We start from the raw sequence: 21,760 nt of genomic DNA on the forward strand, positions 1-21,760 counted from the left end.
AACTAGTAGAGCCAGCATTTAAGCCTGGTATTGTCTAATTCCGAAGTCTATACTCTTAATCCCTCTACTCAAGTGCTACGGAGTAATTAAGGGATATTAAAGTGGAAACCAATAAAAGCCAAAGAATAAAGTAAATAAATAGAAAACTTTTTGCCTTCTCTTGAAAGGCCATTAGTTCTGCAGTATTTTGGTGTCATATGGAAAAAATAATAAGGTTGGCCCATCAGTTAGTAGAAGCAAACAGGCCACTTCACCAGTGTGCCCCTCTTCCCACTGCTCACATAATTACCATCTGTTCTACCACTTCAATGACTCCCGACCCAGAGATGTGGAGCTTTTATTTGGCTCTCTATTTAACTGCAGAACACCAAAATAATATGTAGCTAGACCTCTCTCTGTAGGGGAACTTTGTAAGTACTGTATAAAAAATTTTTTTTAATTTAAAAAATTTAAAAAAGCAGAAGTCACCAGTTCTCAATCTTCTAAAGCCAGGAATTCTTTCAAAATTTGATAAGAGCTTTTGTCACATGCATTTAGCTCTGTATGAAGGAAGTGATAAGCGCCCTTTACACTGTCCTTCCCCGGAGAGTTTCAGACCTCATGGATGCTGTGGCTTACTTAACACTGGGAATGGCCTTGGTGACTAAAACCGCTACTGTTGCCCTAGTTTCAGGCCAAAATTTGCAAAAGGCTTAGGTGTCAGGGAAACACATTTTAGTCAAACCAAGTGCTATTTCCGCCCCTTTAGAGACAGGCCAATTGCTGTGCAAAGTTAGAGAAGAAAGGAGACGTGGCCCCAGACACAGGGGCTTGCATAAACGACTATGCTTTGGGGTCTCTGCTGCTCTCTGCTGGCCACAGGCCGTTTCTGTAGTTGTGGAGAAAGTGACTCATTCAAAGTGCTGCTACTGGGGCTTCTACTATTGCCACTGCCACTATCACTACCACTAACCAGTATTATTTATTGAGGGCCCTCTCAGTGCCAGCTTCTGAGCTAGATACTGTGGAGACAGAGATGACAAGTCCTAGTCCTCTTCCTTGGCAAGCTCGGTCTAGTGAGGAAGACAGATTCTCAGAGAATTACAATAAAGTGCAGTAAGTGTCAAAAGAAAGTGTGGAACAAGATCCCTGTCTTCCCTCAGTCAGCGGTACTGAGTTCCTACTCTGTGTCAGCTGCCAAGTGAGGTTCTGGGAAAATGAGCACAGAGCTGTATTGTTCTAGCTGTCTACTTAGTACACATCTCATCTCATTTGATCATCACAACAAACCTGTGAGGTTTGCAGGGCAGATATTAAGAGCCCCATTATAAAGATTAGAAAACAGAGGCTCAGAGAGGCTGCATGAGTTGCCAAATGTAACACAGCTAGGTGCTAAGTTACAGTGGCTTGGACTTGACTGTCTGACCTTGAATCCACCCCTTTACTTCTGCACCACACTGCTTTGTGCTGCTTACTAAGAGGTCGGTAGGGTAATTGTTAAGGCCAAGTGATCCTAGAAATAGGTTGCCTGAGTCCAGACCCTGGTTCTACCACCCTCTAGAAACAGGCAAATTACTTAACTTCTCTGTGCCTCATTTTCCCCATCTTTTAGGTGGGAAGAATAGCAATACTTAATTTAAAAGGTTATTTTGCAAACTAAATAAATAAATACTTATTTATACCAGTCACATGATAAACAATAAATGTCAGGTCTTAATATTACTGTCAACACATGAGGCAGAACAATTTGGGGCAAGCGTGAAGAGGAGGTATGTTGTAAATTCAAGGAAGGTGCTTAGTGCTGCTGAAGTTACATCTGATTGGTTAGCCTTGCTTGATTAACAGGAAAAGCTCTTCCAGCTCTCTATGCAGAGTCCACTCTGACAATTCATTTTCAGTCCTTCAGGAATAAAGCCTCTTCTTGTCTTCAAGAGTACTTGCAGAAGAAAGGGGGCTACAGAGACTGGAGGAACTAATTCTGCCCTGGAGATGTGACCTCTGCCTTTGTAGGGTGGAGGGCAAAAGGAAACTGTCAGAGGGACCAGGACTTGTAAAAGAGTCTATTACAAAGGATTTATTGTTGAATGAATTTCATCTTATTCATTTCTGCAAAGCAGGGTCAGTACAGGCTGGTGCTGGGAATGGGGGCAGAGACTTAATAATATAAAAATATTTAAATTGGATCTTCTCTCTATCTCAGTGCTCTGGGATCCTGTGTCAGTCCCCTTTTCCCCCTTCTCTGCTTCTCAAATCTTTCTGACAACTCCTCTTTCAGCTCCTTCATGAGCTCTTCTTTCTCTACTGCCCCCTAAATGTTGGTGTTCCCCAAGGATCTTTCCTTGGCCTACAGCCCTCACACACTACACCCTTTTCCTAAGTGATTTTAACCTTTCCCTTAACATCAGTGACCATCTGTCTTCAAGCTGATGACTCCAAAATCTCCATCTCCTGGCAAGACCTTTCTCCAAGCTCCAGACTCATCATCTGCCTGTCTACTGGACATTGGAACCCAGAAGCACCACAGACATCAATCCCTGCTAAATATGTTCTTCTGCCTGTGTTGTCTGTATCATTTAATGACGTGATCATTAACCCAGACAACCAAGGTAAGAACTTGGAACTTATTTTTATTGAGATATAATTTACATACCATAATATTCACTCATTTAAAGTTTCCAAAGTTGCTCAACCAGTCCCACAATCCAGTTTTAGAACATTTCATCACCCCACAAAAAATCCCTCCTATCCATTAGCAGTCCCTCCCCTCACCCCCTCCTTCCAGCCCCCAGAAACAACTAATCTGCATCTGTCTCTTTGGATTTGCCTATTCTGTATATTTCATATAAATGCAATCATATAATACATGGTCTTTTATGACTGGCTTTTTTTCACTTAACGTAATATTTGCAAGGTTCATCCTTGTTGTAGTATGTGTCAGTCCTTCATTCTTGAAGGACTGAAAAATATTCATTCTGAAAAATATTCCAGTGTGTAGATATACCACATTTTGCTTATCCATTTATTAGTTGATGTACATTTAGGTTGTTTCCACTTTTTGACTATTATGAATAATGTTGTTTTGAACATCCACATACAAGTTTTTGTGTAGACATATGTTTTCAGTTTTCTTGACTTGCCAGGTCATATGATAACTCTATGTTTTAAGCTTTTGAGGAACTGCCAAACTATTTTCCAGAGTGAATGCACCATTTTAGAACCCCACCAGCAATGTGTGATGGTTCAAATTTCTTTGGGAGTCATTCTTGATTCCTCTCTCTACCATAGTCCACACAGCTAATCAATCACCCAAGTCTTGCCAATTTAACATCCTAAACATCCTCAAAACTGTTCCTTGCTCTCCTATTCTGCTGCTATTGCTCTTGGTCAGTCCTACATTGTCTCTCTCCTGCACTATTGCAATAGCCTCCAAACTGGTTCTTGTCTCTTCCTGCTCCCCCACCTGAAATCAGAATGAGCTTTCTAAAACAGACACCTGACAATGTCATTGCCCTGCTCGAGACACTTTAATGCGGCAGCTCTCAACCCTGCTGAACAGTAGGATCACCTGGATAGATTTCAAATATCCTGATGCCCAGGCTCTACCCTAGGCCAATTAAATCATAATCTTTGGGGGTGGTATCCAGGTATCAGTATTATTAAAGCTCCCCAGGTGATTCCAATATGTAGCCAAAAACAAAAACATTGCTTTAGTGGCTCCCTATTGCCCGTAAGATTTAAGTTCAAGCTCCCTAACATGACCCACAGATTCTTCATCATCTGACCCCTTCCTACCTCTTCATCTACATCTTGTACCCCTTCCTGCTTCACACTTAACACCCCAGACATACTGGTCTGCACACAATCTCCAACAGAAACATGGTTTTCCTTCTCTGTCTCCTCTGCCTGGAATGTCCCTTCCAGCTCTCTTCTCGTAGGGAGCGACTATTCACTCCTTGAGATCCAACAGCTCTAGGAACTCTTCCCCTACTGTATCCTATGTACTCCTTCAACCCTATCTGAATTGTTTGTCTTCCGAAGACCAGCACCCCCTCCCCAACCCCCTGCTGAAGCTTAGATGATTTATTGATCTTTCACCAGCACCTGAAATTTATCATGCATTATATGAAGAGCTGTTGGGTAAATGATTGAACAAACGTCCCTGAAAGAACTGTAACACAATATTTTGTTGTGTACCATCTTAACAATCATACCCTGAAGGCAATTGGGCCAGAGTATACAAGAACTTCAGCCATAGAGAAGTGGCCTGGTGTACCCAGCACTACCACACAAGCACACAGCTCCCCTAGCCAGGAGAATCTTAGTTGGCACAGAATTTTCACCTCACCTGAGAAGGTGGCTCTTGACTAGAACACACTGAACATGAAACAAACTAGGACCTAACATAAAGCAGATGACTTAGCAGATCCTTCCCCTAAAACTCCAAAACTCCTGCCAAATGGAAGGGGGACCACTGCCTGCACTTGAATAAAGGACTCTAGTGTGAGGTAGATTGAAGCACCCCTCCTCCCTGAGCATTTTGCAGTGCCCCATCCCATCTCTGGGGCTTCTGTGTTGTGTGCCTCTCCACCCTATCTCAACCTTGAATCCCAGATACACCCTGCCTGCTCTGATGAGTCTCTACCTGTCTGCCTGGCTCTCAGGCCTTTGCTCTACCTTGATCACCTGGTAGCAACTGACTGGCCAATCACACCAAATGCTAAGCCCATGAGCTCTCAGGAGCCCATATCTCTGAGAAGGGCATCAGCTTTGCCAGCCTACTACCTGTTCAATATCAGGCCCCAGACTTGGCCCCTTGGTTAGATATTCTCTCTATGTACATCTCAATACTAAAATGACATACCAACACTGCTACAGACTGAATGTTAGTGTTTCAATTCTTCAAGGAAGAAAAATAGATAAATATACTGATTCCCAGGTCTCATCCCCGAGATTCTGATTCAATTTGCTTGGAGGGTGGCCAGGACAACAAGATTTCAAAAGTTCTCCAGGTAATTCTAATGCTCAGGCACAATTGAAACCACTTGCGTTAAGTCTAATTCTGAGGTCTGAAACACACTCACCCTGACTTGGTTTTGGGGAGTCCATATTGGTGATGTTGTTGAGATAGGAGGTGCTCAGTTTCCCTGGGCTTGGGTTACAAGACGTACCTCTGGATTTCAAGCCATTCCCCAATGTCTTAGGGCCCTCCTCTAGGCCATCCCCTAGAGGAAAGTTACTGCTGCAAGTTGAACCTATTTTCAGAACAACGCAAGACCTCAGGGGGCTGACTTGATGCAAATCCAGTGGCTGGGCATGCTCAGTACTTAGGGGTTGTATAACCCTAAGGGCCAAGCATGCTCAGTAAAGTGGAATTTATATTCATTAGACATCATGAATATGTATTAGATAGCGAAACTATGAAAATTGAATCCCAGCAGAAGGTGGGGTTGTTGCTTACTGTCCTGGGGCCAACTTGCACTTTGCTGGCTGAGGTGTGTAGATTTTACTTTCCTGCTCACTCTCTTGAGCGAGCCTGAACTCTGTACTAGACTTTAAGGGGGTATTTCTTACTTTTGTACTGGACCTGGTGCTGGCCTTGCTCAGTCTCTGGAGCTAGGTTGCACTCTCTCCCTGAAATCTGTATTTCTTATTCATCACATTAAAACTGTTCTCACTTTCTACTGTGACTCTGCTCTTGAATTCTTTTTTGTGGCAAAGTAAAGAACCTGGTAAGAGGATGAGGTTTATTAAGGCCGACTATTGGGCCTTCCCAGACCCCTTCTCCCAGCATCATATGATTTGTTCTTAGAATAGCTTTAGTGAGCCCCTCAGTTCCTCTTATGTCCAGGATCTTATAGGCTACTCCAAGGGCGTTCTTTAAGCATGACAGCTGACCACCTCCGTGTGTTTTCTTCCCCTCAGGCCTTTGAGAGTTTATTCTCATTATTCTACCTCTCTTTGCAAAGGATCCAGAAGCCCATTCTTATTTGTGTCTTGGACTTTTAAAATGATCTCCTCTGGCTTTAATTGTTGGCTTGTTCTTTCTGTGTCCAAATTGAAAGCCCAAAGTGAGGGAAACCCACAGTACAGAGTGACTCTCTGGGGTTTGGTGTCAAATCTTATAACGCCCACTTTCCAGTCAAGGGTGACTAAATTATGAAGTAGCACCACCCCACCTGCTCCTTTTTAGTTTTTCACAATGTCTGCTATCACTTATTTTATAATTACTAGTTGATTAGCATGAAAAAGATCTTCCTTCCTGAATTAGGCCTCACAATTGTATTTTCCACTTCTGACCTAAATTGCAGGCCAGTTTAGAGTTTTTATTTGTTTGCTTGCTTGCTTTCTTGCTTTTGTTCCTACTCACCAAATCCTTGGAAACCATTTTGAACAAAGCAGCTGGAAAGCAGAGTTAGGCTGTTTCTGCACACAAACAGAAGAGCTCCTATGCTTGTGTTTCCAACAGTGGTCTTTAGTAGGAAAAGATAACGATCAACAACAAGGGGCGGCCAACGCCTGAGTTTCACTTAAAGGGAATTGGATTCACTTCTCCAAGTGACCTGAGAGCTTGTATTCAGCGTCAGGACTTACCAAATCAGGGCTCTCTTGTTTTTAGGGAAAGTGTGGATTCTACGTACTGGGTTTTTAGGATGCACATGATAGATGGCTTTGGAACATTTCCTCACCAGTTTGTTACTGGCCAAGACAGAGGTACATTGCAGCCCTCTCCCTGAGAAGGTTCCTCCCACGAAACATCCCACTTCCTTTTCAAAATTTACTTATTTTGCTCATCAGCAAGAAAATGAAAATGTCTTTTTCACTCTCTATAATCATCTCCCCAACTCAGCAACTTAAGGTGCCTCTGTCACTTTGATTTATTCAAATGATTCGAAATGTCAACCTATTGAAGATCTGTAGAGGAACGTGGGTAGTGTCACCCACTGCCCTGAAAAGCCAACGGATTTCAACTCTCTGAACGGATGTCAGAGAAGGGCAAAGCTGAGCCCGTGGGATATCTTTCTGCCATGCTTCTCAATGGAGTGATTCAAGGTGACTTGGACACACTTATTAAGGAAGCCAAATCTCTGGATAGTTTGAATGGCATCATCTTGGCAAAATAGAAAATAGTTACTGAGGGGAGAGTTTTCCCCCAATTCTGGTTTCTTAGAGAGCCATGGCATTATTTTAATGCTTAATGAAGCAGAACCTTTTGATCCCAACCACAGTCTGCTCATACTGGATTGGCAACAGCTCCAGCAAACACAATCTAAAAGAGAGTGCTGCTGGTTGAAGGCTTTATGTGAGGCCTCATGAATTAGTCTATGAGGATGGCCTCACGTGGTTCTTGGCACAGAGGTAGGAAGCACTCATTGCATGTTAGCCATTGGTATGAGTATTAAAAGTTTATTTTCAGAGGGCTCCACAGTAGCTGAAAGGTAGGTTTACTGAGGTTGGGATTTAGTTTCCAACACACTGTGACTATTCCTGTAGTTCTGTCCTGCTGGTGGCTGGCCTGGTGCTCTGGGGTAGTCAAAAGCATTACAAGAAACCTCAGGGAAATGTCTAAATTCTCCTATTGGGTTGGAATTTGGTGAACTCTAATGGATCTTGAAATAATTTCATCAGTGTCTGAGGCTTGGGAAGGCAAGAATTCTCTTTTGCTGTATGGGTTTGGTGTGAATTTGGAATAAAGATTAGACCTGCACTACCTTGCTTACTTATTTAGGAAGAAAGCCGGTGTTAACCCCTCGAGGAAGGGATAAAACACTTAGCCTCATTCAGTTTCTCAGTGGGGAGTGGCACATTAGCTTAACATGTAGGAAGTTGGTAGTCAAGTGCTGTATATAATGGAGATCTGAGCTTGTTCTTAGCTGAGGTTGGTATGGCTTCCTCTAGAGCATTTGCCAAGTGGCCTTTGTAGTTAAACAATGCACTGAACTCTCTCTTAACTCCTTTTAAAGTGAGGACAAAAGAGTGGATACACCTGGCTACCTCCAAAGAACACTAGTGGATGCCTCCTCTGTGCTAGGTGCTGGAGTACCATGAGGAGCAACACAGTCCCAGCCTCAGTTCTCAGGTTTAGTCTAGTCAGAGAGATAGTGATATGCTGAAGCCAGCTCCTACTAGCCCATGAGAGTTGATACGTGTTCAGAAATTTTGCAAACTGGTTGTAAAACACCCGATTATTAAAAATTAAATTATACAAACATAATTAAATAAAACTTGTTTAAAACAAAGGTCATAAATACTGAAAAACTTATAACTTCCTAATGATTTTACTGCCTTTATTAACTGCTTTTTGTTGTTTGTTTTTTGGCTTTTGTTATTGTTGTTTTGTTTTGTTTTTGTTTTGAAGGAGATGCAAGGTCAAGTGCCCCAACAGGGCCTGCTGGGGCTGCTGTAGGAGCACAGAGGAGAGCACAGCATTGGTCAGGGAAGAGGAAAATTTCCTGGAGGTGATGTGGCATCCTAGGCTGAGATCAAGAGAACTAGGATGAGCCACTTCTCTTGGAAATGGAGGTATAGAAGTAATGTCTTCTTAAATTTCTTTTTTTGTGATTATACCCCATGTTCCCCACGAAATTATCCCCGACCTCTCTCCCTGTATCTTAAATATTACAATATATTGCCAACATGGACAGCATAAAAAGGGTTCTCAAGAAGTATACCTCACTCCTTTCTCAAGCCTATGTAATCCTTGAAATATTGCCTTGCAAGTGGGTGGGGGGCTTAGTTTCTAATGCAGCCTCCCACCCAGGATAGGGCTTTGCTTTACAACAGCCCTGAACGAGGGCTTCCAAGTTAAGCCTGAATAATGTAAAAGGAAGTTGTGGGGGCAGAAGGAAGTTGGGTACATTTGTTAAATTCTGAATTAAATAGGACCAAAGACCTCATTTGGAGCAATTACTAAATCATGCATTAAAAAGTCTGGTGTTTGCTGAGCCCCGCAGTTTCATGGATAAAACATAAACAATACCATTCTCTTCTCAATAAACACCACAGCCTAACTTTTCAAAGACAAATTGGCCCTGGGAAAAGGAGAGATTCCATTCTGGCATATTTATGAAGAACAGGGACCTTGAACTGCTATCAGGTCCCTAACTACAGAGAATCTTAAAAATGATATTGTCTCACTTTGGTAATAACACCTAGGAAAAATACCAACTTTCTCTTTGCATTCATTGTCTTAAAAAAAAAAAAAAGCTAAAGGTCAGATTAGCAACCTAAAAATGAAACTAGAATATAGGTGAGGAAAGAAGGAGTAGTGTAATATTTTACCCCAAGGCTGAGATGAGGGAACAAATCTAGTTATCCAAGCACCCAAGTCTGAAATGTTGGTTCTTAGTGTTACAAACATAATTAATTCCTTAGGAAATAAACTCTTGGGAAGAATCCTGGACTAAGCTTTCTTTGAGATGTTTAGTTTTCATTTATTCTTTGGCTATATTCAAATTTCTTGTTTGCGAGGAGCAGAAGCCCATCGAGCTAGGTCAGATACAGGATGGGTGGAGAAATAATTAATTTAGAAATAATAACTGAGAACCCATTAAGTGTAAGGCTCTGAGCTAGGAGTCCCCAGTAAGCAGTGACTGAGATGGACACAGTTCCTGTTCTCACAGAATGCACCACCTAGGAGAAAAAAAAAAAAAGAAAAAAAGAAATAAAAAACAAGGACTAAACTAACAATTACACAATTTGTTATCTTACCACAAATGTGATGTGCACTTTGAGGAAAAGGAGTGAGGGACTGTGAGATCTCATAGGTCCCCAACGTAATGGGGCTGGGAGGAGAGACCAGAGAAGGCTTCCCTGGAGAAGTGACATTTGAAAAAACTCAGCAGCATGCGTTTAGCTGGGATGAAGGAGAAATTATCTGGTACCTTTGTTTTTCTTCCTAATTCTTTTATCAAGCAATACATTACAAAATATGCATGAAAATTGAGAAACTAAAACTGAGAAACAATATAGAAAAATAACCCCCCAAATTTATTTAATACTAGCAGACTCATTCAACTACTATGGTCAATTATTTTCCCCGAACAGATGTTCCCAGACCTTCCATTCACCCAGAGGTTTATTTCTTGCCTACTCCTGACACACCTGTTTTTTAAAAGGTGTGCGTCTAATTTAACAACACTCTGTGCCTCCTTTTACAAACAGGGGTAACATCTTAAAACCCTAGAGGTATGATTAGCATTAAAAGGTAAATCTAGGCAAGGTAACTCCAGAGATCATTGTAATAATTTAACAAGCCTAAGCAGGTGATAGGGCGCTCTTTTTAAAATTATGCCTCTAGTCTTTCTCCGTGCTCTTACAGATTTGAGAGAAACCTGGGCATTTCTTTTTTTTTCCCCCTTTAAGCTATTACACAACTTAATGCTTGGAAAATTCTTCACAGGAAAAAACAGAGTGTAACAGGTTTTGTGAGACATTTTTTAAAAATTTACCCTTTTAGCCTAGTCTGAGAATACATCCTCTCTACCTCAGTACTCTAGTTTCTTTCTGAAAGTTTTAATTTCCCCACATAATTAAATAGTCTTCAAAGTGAAACATAGTTAGAAAATTAAAATCATTTAAACTTGAACTTAAAACGTAGTCTATAAATGTGTTCTTCTGTTTCCTGAGAAACAACAGGAAGGATTTGCTTTCTCAAAATAAACTAAGTAGCCTGACTGTGAACCCAGAGCAGTAGAGATCAAAGATTCCAGCATCATCACACAATGGGAAATTTTCAGTCATTTTTCTGACCTCAGAAAAATTAAGTCTAATACCAGTTATTTTTGCATGAGGCATTAGGATGTATACGGACAATTCAGAAACATACCTTTGGCATATTTGAAATTGTCTTAGCCTAAATGTTGACTATCTTGTATGTCCAGGAGAGTCCACTTCCAAGATGTATTTGATCAGTTTGGACATGCTAGACAGTGAAGCAATGGAAAAATATCCTTCTTGGGTATTAAATTTGGGAAGAATAGAGAAAAACTAACTGACTTTCTGCATCCATGTAGCATCTAAACTTGAAATTAAACTCACTAGGTCAATAAATTATTTCATAGCTGTGCTAGAAAGGAAAGTTTAGCAGCTCATATTGAACACTGAACTGCACTGAAAAAAGAATCTGCCAATAATTTTATATATATTCTCAGGTATGGATAAGGACATTTATTAATATTTCTCTATTTCCAGTAACAAGGTATGAGAGGCTGTTTTAAAGAAAGGAAGTCAATTCTGTTATGGTTGGCAGATTTTCATTTGTGGGATACAGGCAAGATGAGGGAGAAATATAAGCACTCATTATTCATCTATCACTAATTTGTGTCAAATAATATATGATTCTGTATTCTCCAATGGCGTAAAATAGGTCAACATTTTTAAATATTGGACTGTATTCATTGTATTCATTGATAACTTTATGGAATTTCTCAGTAGACTAAATTTTTTTCTGCCTTTGTCTTTCAAGGAAAAGTAGAAAAGGAGATCTCAAAGCAGTAAACAGCTTATGATCTCCATTTCTTTCTCAGTCCCATTATTTTTAACCTTAGTGTTTATATTTAAAGTGAGTTTGTTGTTGACAACATATGTTTGGGTTTAATTTTTTTAATCCACTCTGACAGTCTGTCTTTGGTGTATTTAGATCATTCATATTTAAAGTGATCGCTGGTATAGTTGGATTAATAACTAACATATTTGTAACTGTTTTCTGTTCATTGTGTTTGCTCTATTTCTTTTTTTCCCCTTATTTTTATTTCCCCTTCTGTAGTTGTAAGTGAACTTTTTATATAATTCCATTTTATCTCCTCTTTTAGTGTAATAATTATGCTTCCTTTAAAAACTGTTTTTGTGGTTGCTCTAGAGTTTATAGTTGACCTGTTTCTTAAAAGGAAAAAACAAAAACATATTTCTGTATCTGTGTGTATGCATAGAAAAAAATTTGAAAGGATAAACACTAAGACATTAAGAGTAGTACCTCTTCGTGGTAGGATTATAGATGACTTTTACTTTCTTTTTTATAGTTTCCTGTATTATCTGATTTTTAATAAAATAACAAGAAAGTATTGCTTTAAAAAAAATAAAAATAAAATAAAAGGGGTGCGTCTACAGCGCTATAACCAGAAGTCATCCTGGAAAGGAATTTTCATTGCTAAATGTACGACCTTAATCATGGGTACGATATGACCAATGTGTGGTGGGAGTGCTGATTTTTTAAACACGACATTACTGAACTTTAATTCTCCATCTTCATGAACAATTCTTTATTGATACACTGCTGCAGAACTAATAACAATGTGGATTTGTGTTTTAGAAGTTACACGGCAGATTTCATGTGCTCTTGAAAGTTGTTTTGTGTGTCCACAGTTGCTTCCCATCTGAGAAGTTGGGGAGGAGGCATTTGCATTGACCTCTGCCCACCTACAGCTTCAAATATGCCTGTGACTAAGAGAAAATGCCAGCATACATCCAGCAGGTACTGCTGCTGGACAGCATCCCATTTTTACCTTTCTTACCACCATTTCTCCTTCACACCCAGGCTAACTACTAGATGGAGGAAGATGTCTCTTCTTTTCCCACACTCATTTCTCTCCTTTGGGCTTATGGCTGTACCAATGTAGATAGAGTCGTCTGGCCTGAAAAAGCAAACTGACTGAAGATTTGTGCAAAGGACAGCAGTTTCCATTGTGGAAATCTTCTTCAATTGTAGTTGCATGAAAGAGCCCTTCCCCTTTAAATTTCACTGTGAACTCTACCTTTGTCTAAACCCAAATATCAGAGTGAAACTCATTCAAAACCACAGTGTAGACCCCAAATAAGTAAAAATCTTCTCAAAAGATTTTGACAGAGTGCAAATAGAAAGGACCAGCCTAACTCAGATTTATAATGAGTGAAATCTAAAACCATGGGTTCTAGGTGTTGGCTACCACTAGAGGTGGGAGGTAAAATAGCAGTAATAATAATAATAATTAATAAATAATAATAATAATAATAATAATAATAATAATAATTACTATTACCACTACCACTTTTATTAAGCTTTTACTATACACTAAGAAATGTTGTGCTAAGCACTTTTTATCTCACTGGCTCATCCCAGAAGAACATTGGGATAGGTGTAATAAGACTCCATTTTACAGATGAGAAATTCTACCAAATATACACTTCTCTGTGTGTGGGGGTGTGTGTGTGTAGATCTATGCAATTTTTATCACATGTGGAGATTTGTGTAGTCACCACCACAATCAAGATATTCGAATGTGCCATCACCACAAAATTCTCTTGTGTTACCTTTTAGAGCCACACCCAGCCCCTCTCCCTGGCAAACATTAATCTGTTCTCCACTGTTATAGTTTTGCCATTCTGAGAATGTTATAGAAATGGGCTGATACCTCATGATCTTTTTGAGATTGGCGTTTCTTTTTTTCCCCTCAGCATAATTTCCCTGAGATTCATCCAAGTTGTTGTGGATGTCAGTAGTTCACCCCTTCTGGGGAAAATTGTAATTTATATAAATTCAAAATTTTTTTGTCACAAGAATATGTGCATTATTTCTTTGTAATTATAAATATTGTAAAATCTCTGAGTACAGGTCGACTAGCTGTGTATCAGTCAGATTAAGTAAAGGTAAACTGATAGAACAGAAATAAAACCCCAAAATTAAATGACTTAACACAACAGGTTCATTTTTCATCCACATAAATTCTGATTTGAGTTAGCAGAGTGTCATGGGCTGAATTGTGTCCCACCTCAAAATTCATATGCTGTAGCCCTAACCCTCAGTACTTGAGAATGTAACTTCATATGGAAAAAGGGCCTTTAAATAGCTAATTAATGTAAAATGATGTCATGCAGGTGGGACTTTATTCAACATTACGGGTGTTCTCATGAGAAGAGGAGAATAGGACTCAGATACACATGCCCAAGGGACAACCATGTGAGAACTTGGTGAGATGGTTGCCATCTGCAAGCCAAGGAGAGAGGCCACAAAAGAAAGCACACCTGCCAACATCTTGATGTTGGACTTCCAGCCACCAGAACTGTGAGAAACTATTTTTCTTGTTGTTTCAGCCACCCAGTCTCTGGTATCTTGTTATGGTGCAGCAAACTAACAACGCAGTGAGTCTCAACTCTCAGGTGACCCAGGGATTCAGGCTGCTTCCGTCACGGAGCTCCACCATGTCAACACAGGGCAACCGTGTGTACTGCAGAACAGAAGAGAAAGCCTGGGAAGAGGACACCAGCTCCTGCCTAACTACAAATGGGCCATCCAGGAAGGGCAGGTAGACATGATGGGCATGGGCACTTGTGGTTTCTCCTTTAATCTATTACCCTGCAGGTGCTCAAATACAAAATAAAAAACTATTAGAATTTGTAAGGACAATAAGTCTCTTGATTTGTTCGAAGATTTCTGAGAAACCCAACATTGTCTTGATATCTTCCAACTTTTTCTATGCCTACTATGTGACTGGCAGTTTCAGATGCAGAATCCCATTTAGTTTTGAAAGCATTCTGTAAACCTTTGCAGGGAGGGTTCAACATTTTGCACTCAATATTAATTTTCCGCACTGTCCTTAAAATAACCTATAAAATGTATTTAGGCTGAGAATTTTCACCTTCCTTTTGTTGTATGGTAAATATCCCACCCTGTGAGCCTCTGCTACGCCACTACCCTCCATGGCAGAATATTCTGGAACACTTCCAAAGGTGACTTTGGCACACGGCAAGCCAAAATTTTCCTTCGGGGCAGGTACACAGCTAAGAGGCACAGGAAGCATCCTTAAGTAATTAATTTGTTTGTTTGTCTTTCATCAGAGCTAGCATGTCCACCAAGGAAACATTGTTCACCTCTTAGGAGAACTTCAGGAGAATTCACTTCTTGCTGATGTTTTCTTACAAAAAAATTGCTAGGGCCCTTACTCATCTACAAAGCTTATGAGGGAAACTTTGGTTTTTGACCACCTATGTAAGCTCATTCATCTGTGCATGTGTTCAGTGGCCTTTTTCAAATAACATATCTTTATTAAAATTCGACTGCAAACGTCAAGATGATTTCAAAATATGTCTCTGTCTTACATCCCCCAAAACAGTAGATTATGTCGCAAATCAGACTCAACTCACCAGCCTGTTTAGAAAATACTTTGAGAGTGTGTTGATAATGCCTAGGGAATGGAATCAAAAGTACTGAAGATGCCCAGGGAAGGTGTCTGAAGGTGACTGTCGAAAGCACACATTTCTGTCAAAGGGACTGTTGCTGTCACAGAAAATCCAGGCTGAGGAATGGGACTGTCAGGGGACTTCTACAGGGAGTAGAAATGCTCTCTGTTCAGGGGCAGGGGGAGGCAGGTAATTCTGGGCTGTTCCACTGGGAGCAGGGCACGACCTTCAGAGGAGCAGGCTGCAGTGACGAGCTGGGCAGCAGGCCAGGTTCCAGAATTGGACAAGAAAGCACAAAGAGGCAGAGCAGGACAAGGGTACTATAACAGGGGAAAGTGCTGGAGTGAGACAAAACTGCTGGCAGGCGGACAGACTCACTGCTCAAGGAACCCTAGGACTCAGGACAGGATGGCTTTAGGTAAAGAAAATCCACAGACAATCCCTAAAGTGTATGTTATCATCATTCTCACTTTTTTTAGGCCTCATTTAGTAGCTTGGCCATAAGGTTCATCTTCATATCACACAGGGGACATGAAGAAGTGAGAGTAGAAATGAATTAACAGGCAGAAGTCTTGCCTCAGGCTGGGAGAGGAGAGAGGACACTGTGGGCCTAAATAAATTCAAGCCAGGGCTCGGGTCCCAGCATTGTCACTTCCTAACCATTTGACCATGGGGGAATTACCAAGTGCTATGAGTCTAGGGTTCTTTGTCTATAAATCGGGTTTGAGAAGCCTCCTCCTGCAGGACGGCTGGAACGTATGGAAGTATGTAGAACACCTGGCACAGGGCCTGGGATATACTGGACCTTTAGCGAATGGCAGTCGTGTGCAACACAATTTTAACCCCAGACCCTACCACGCTCTCCTCTGGACAATTAGCTCTTCTTTTTGTTCTCCAGAACATCTCAGAGAATATGTAGCACAATAGGTCCCAGAATACCAGCTGAACCAAAAATTCTGCGTGATAAATAAAATGCACTAAGTTTTCATTATTAAAGGACACGTTATACAATTTGTGTATGGAGGAGTCATCTTCAGCTCCATGTAAGTCAGCGATCGGAGAATTTGAGGGAAGGACCAACTCCTTTTCTCCTTCCCTCTGGCTCCTCCATCAAAACACTATCTTCACTCAATTAATTATCCTGCACTAGACATCTAGCCCTTGGTTAGATTTGTCCAAATTACAGTCAACATCACCTAATTATACCGTCCTTTCAGCGGGGTGGGCTCTGGCTCTCCCAGGCCAGGGAAAGGAGTCCCAGACTAGTGGCTTCTGTGCACCACTTCAAGGCAGTGTCCCCTATTTCTCAGGAAATCCATGCAGATGATGTGTAGAGAACACTTAGTTCATGCACTGTGTCCAACTGCACTGGGACAAGAGTTCAGGACACGTTCCATACCTGCCCCAGCCGGAGATTTCGCTCTGCTTTCTCCACAATCTTTTCTCTCACATCTAAGACATACCACCTGAGAGTCTGACCCCTGTCACCACCCAGCTGAACTTAAAATTAACTGCCACATGTAAAGCTGAAGCTTCCCAAAGCCCCGCAAGGCCTTGTCTCAGGGCATTTACACTCAACGGGCTGTCGCCTGGACTCACACTTCCATACTCCTTATTTACTTGATCTTTAGGTCATGGAGGACATTCTTACCATCTTCCTGATATGACTGTGTTCCCAGACTGGGCCAATTTAAGGGTAGGGTGTGTCTTGCTTTTCCTAGTATCCCCACTACTAACATAGTGCCTTCCAAGGGCGAAGGCCCAAATAATGTTCTGCAAATAAAAGAGACAGTGAGGCTTTTATTTATTAAGATTTAATTTCTCCTACATTCTTGAATAAGACTACCAAATCCATGTGTAAATATTTACTCTTACAGGATAGACTAAAAGGAATAAGGAAATACAAACATTAACTATCTTTTACATTGTTTCACTATTTTACTGAGTTATTTTACATTTCCAAAGAAAAATCCTATTCTAATGCCATGTTATCCTGCTCCAGATATCAAAATAAGATAGAAGGTTTAACCAATTTCTTTTATTTTGTTTTACAAAATACCAGACTGTTATTCTTAAACTAGTTAAACAGCAGCAAACTTGTGAGTCGTATGCATAAACTAAGATTCTGAAACTAATTAAATCAGCTCTTAAAAGGAAAAGCATTTGAAAAATACCCAGAAGAAAGAAAGAGTTAAATCAATGTCTCCCATATAGAACAGGAACACAAAGGACACTGTTTTCTCCAGCCCCACCCTGGCCCTCACCTACTGTGAACCTTGACTACCCTTTTCCCACACACAGTGAGGAATCTGCCTGAGACTTCACTCAGGGCAGGAGAAGCTGCTGGACTTGACACTGGAGCTTGCACTGGCCATGGCAGAAGCATCATTTGCAGCATCAATGATGGCATGGGCTCTCTCTTCCACATCTGTCAAAACATCTCTGTACCAGGTTGGAAAGGAACTAGGGACGACACTATTTAGCTTGGCCAAGAACTCTAGCACTTTCCTCTTGGTGATTTCAGTGTGGGCCTTTGGACCCCACAGGAACTCGTAGCGTGCAGGATCACTGTTGGGCACCTGCCGGTACTCCAGAAATTCTTCTCGAACAAAATCTGTGGTGATGAGCTTCCTGGGCTCCCCATAGATGAAGTGCTCCCTCCCAGCATACACCCCGATACTACTCAGCACTTCCCAGATGTCCTCCTCAGGGGCGCACTTGCCCTTACTGAAGATCACGCTCAGGATAAGTATCAGGAGGCTGGTCTTGGGCATGCCCTGGTCATTAATCAGCACTCCGTCATACGTGAGCTTTAGTGTGTTGGCAGAGACATAGGAGTGGTTGCTGGGGTCCACTTCCGTCATGGCAATGCCAAAAACAAGCTCTATGAAATCCCGGGCTTTCCTGAAGAGCTCAGGAGAGTGGTCCTGGTACATGTTAAAGACAATATTTAGCATTTCTGCTTTTGTCATGGGCGCCTTTGCTCGATATTTGAGGAGCAGAAACTTCACCACCTCACCCACCTTCTTGTCTATCTCATTTCTCAGTGAGAATTCAGGGTCTGGCACGACCTGCCAGGCACTTGTATCTCCCTGTCCTTGGCTGCTGGAGTCTTCACCTGATGTGCTCCATGAAGTGGAGGAGGGGCAGGAGCTCTGAGGCCTCTGGGGAATACTGCACATCCCAGCAGCAGGCACCTCCGCCTCCTCCTCCTCCTCAGCTGTGGGAACCTGTGCACCCAGCAAATCCTCTGCCTCTATCAGGGCCTGAAAGTCTTGCTGAAACCTGAGACGTGGACACTTGGGAGAGTGAGACATGATGACTCTGGTCACGGGCAGCAGGTACGATGGTGAGCAGGGTGGAGGCAATGGGATCCCACGGGCCTGGGGGAGAGAGGGACAGTGTGAGTGGCCTCAGCAGGGAAAATCACCCATGATGTCTCTGAGAGATGCTGACTTACAGGTCACCCTCTTTGGCGATGTCCTAGGATCTCACAGGTCTTCCTCCTGTCTTCTGGTAGGCCTGTCTCTCAGGAACCTGTATGGGGACATGAGAAAGGACCTGAGGGTGCATCCAGGTGCAGAGGGCCAGGTTCCTGAGGTGACTGTACAGCCGGTGAGGTTGCGCATTGTGGGATGTGTACCAAGCGTGGTAGAGAACCCTGGGTACACATGAGAGTGTGCATGTCACCTTGAGCCGTGCCACTGCCTGTCCTCCTCTGCTCTGCTGACCTTAAGACACTGCCTCACACCAGTCATCACCTCGCTGTTCATGGAGCCCTATACGGGGAACTGAGGGGACCCCTCAGGCTGCAGACTGCCGGCACAGCCTTCGCGTCGGGGTGCTGACGGACAAGATGGGGCCGGATTCTGCCAAACCCCCACAGTTCTGGGGAGGATGGTCCCTCAGTGCTCCCTCAGGGTCTTCACCTTTTCTCAGACAGGGCCGGATCCCCACCCCTTTGCCGACCTCAGGCTAAACTTTCAGAACGAGAGCTGACATCCCTGAAAGCGATAGAAGGAAGTAAGGTGGCACTACATCCGACCAGGCCACCTGGAGTCTTCCCAGGGCCGACGGCAGGCGTAAATCGGGGTTAGTGACACATCTGTTCTGCTGCACATGGCACTCCTTAGTCCCCTCAGGCCTCACACTGATCTCTGGCCTCACACATCGTCCTTCCGATGAGCTGACCCAGCTCCTTCTGCCGACTTGTCGTGGGCCCCTCAGATCACGGCCCTCCCCTCCCTGACGCCCCCAAGACGGAAAGGAGAGGGGGCGGCTCAGCCCGACAGGACGGGACGAGACCTGCGAGGGCTCATGGGAGGAGCAGTGTGGGACTGCGGGAATCTCACCCTGCTCTGACCTGGGGGGACCCTCAGCCCTCCTCCAAGTCCTCCTTTGTGTTCCTAACCTTCTCCCTTCCGCTCACGCGAGGCTGCGCCCCTCAGGCCGAGGTTCCCGGCCCCTGACACCCTGGACAAGGAAGCCGACGGCCCTGCCTGGGCCCTCCGGGACCTACGCACGGACAGGCGGGGCAGGGGCTCCTCTCTGTGCCGGGGGAGGTTCCCCAGCCCTTCCGCAGAAGCCTCACCTGACCACTGGCCTGGGACTCCTCCTCCTGCTGAGCTGCCGCGGCCCCCCTCAGACGAAAGCTCGGCTGTGCGGGCCTTCCAAGATGGAGGTGGGCAAACGGCACATCCGGGCCCCGGCTCGGGGCCTCCCGGGGCTGAGCGCAGGGGCACGTGCAGGCCCACGAGGGAGCGCAGGGCGGGGCACTGGCCGGCACGCAAGGTCCCGTATGTGCCCCCTTCCTAAAGTCCTCACCTTGACTCCTGGCACTGCCTGGGCTGCTTCCCTCTGTGTGTCTGAGTCCTGTCACCTCAGAACAAGCCCCTTTCCTCCCTGGACCTCCGAAGTGGAGGAGAGGGTGCCCCACATCCATCCACCCCGCAGTGCTGCCCCCTAGCATCGGGGCAGGCCTCGGGAGCTCTCTGCCTGAAATCGAAGGGGGACGGGGACGGTCCTCCCACCGTCTGCTAACCAGAGGATCTACTGGTACTCCTCATACCAAGGTACGATTTCCCCGGCACCCCTGCATCTGTGCCTGGCCGCCCAACCTGAGTCTCCTCGGGGCTGATGGCTGACTCACGTTTTTGTCGGTCCCTCTGTACCTCGGGTGGGAAGTCCCACCAGTCCTTTTTCTGTGTCCTCCTGGTGACGCCTGGAAGGTCCTGAGTTCTCTCCCCTCTCCTGATTTGGAGAGGTCTCCATCTAACCAAGGCGCCCCGACCTGATGCTTTCTACCCCTAAGCAGAAGTCAGGGGACACCACAGTGGGCCACCTTGCCCCAGGGCTTCTCAGGGCTGACAGCAGGTGTGGATCTGGATTCTGTGGGGCTTCCTCTATGTGGGGTGGGGCGTCTCTGGGATTTTCCCTCAGAGTCCTCATCTGATGACTGGCAGGTCCTGGGTCTCCTCGTCCTTCCAAAATTACAGTATGACACAGGGAAAGAAAGAATGACTTCTGTGCAAAACCCTGACAAACACTACCCCTGCAAGGTGATGCAGTTAACATCGTAAGTGATGTCAGGTTGACAGTATGCATCGTAGGTATGATGTGGGATATAACGGTCTTTATGCACTTTCTAAGTTTTCTACTAATCGACAATTATTCTAAAGTAAAAGCTTATTAAAAATGGAAAAAATGTTACCAAGTAGATAAAAGGTAAATGAAAACTCTACAGAAAGCATCATAATTCCTGGAGAAATGTTGAAACTTTTACCTTGAAATTAGGATCTCAACCAAGATTCCTGTTATCACAGTTTCTATTCAATATTCTAATAGAGGAAAAGACAGTGCAGCAATGCAAAGCAGGAGAAATAGAAGGGATAAGGATCAGAAAGTAAAAAACAAAGCTTTCATGTGTAACAGGTGATTAGACTGTGCATAATTAACATGCATAACACCACATGCTAAGCTATTTCATCCATAAAAGCCTACATAGGGTTGCGAGGTTTGAGTTCAATGTCCAAAAACTGAACTTGCATTGTCCAAGAACTGAACTGTTCTTGTAGCAACACAACAGGAGAAGGAAAGTGAACGAAATTCACCTCATAATATATCATACCAAAATATCAGGTACCTATGAATAAATTCACCAAAAAAAATGTTAATAATTTCACAAAAAGTATAAAAATGTTATTTGCATAAATTGATGAAACCCTACATAAATTTAAAATAAAGTATGTTATTGGATGTGACGATTGTAAACATGTTAGTTCTTCCCCAAATTCAACCACAGTTGGACTGCCATGGCGAGTTTCAAGAGGAGGAAGGTTTTGTATGTGAAGCGCGTGGAAACTTGATACCAGGATTCTAAACCTCAAAGTCATGCATATGGGCAAGCATGGCCAAGACACTGTTGAGAAAATAGAAACGAAAAACTTCTACCAGATAGTAAGAATTACTAAAATTTGTAGTAATGAGAGTTTATGGTCTGGGCACATGGGTAGAAAAATGAATACTGGTACTTAATAGAGAATCCTGAAAAACATCCACTTATATAGCTATCCTTGATTTGTGAAAACGTACAAGTGGAAGCAGGGTGGAAAGGACAGATTTTAAAAGTAAT

General features: G+C 43.1%; 1 protein-coding gene across 1 annotated transcript; it reads right to left on the reverse strand.

Moving 5' to 3' along the window:
- Nucleotides 1–17,450: 17,450 nt before the first annotated feature.
- On the reverse strand, nt 17,451–18,446 carry LOC134368483 (melanoma-associated antigen C2-like). Its single transcript, XM_063084940.1, has one exon. It carries the CDS (start codon nt 18,444–18,446, stop codon nt 17,451–17,453), a length of 996 nt encoding a protein of 331 aa, XP_062941010.1.
- Between the last annotated feature and the right edge of the window lie 3,314 nt (nt 18,447–21,760).

This window comes from Cynocephalus volans, chromosome X (genome assembly GCF_027409185.1).
Source record: "Cynocephalus volans isolate mCynVol1 chromosome X, mCynVol1.pri, whole genome shotgun sequence".
NCBI classification, from domain to species: domain Eukaryota; kingdom Metazoa; phylum Chordata; class Mammalia; order Dermoptera; family Cynocephalidae; genus Cynocephalus; species Cynocephalus volans.

What these genes read in the sequence shown, in the direction of transcription:
- LOC134368483 (XM_063084940.1), bottom strand. Translation starts at nt 18,446, where the DNA reads ATGTCTCACTCTCCCAAGTGTCCACGTCTCAGGTTTCAGCAAGACTTT.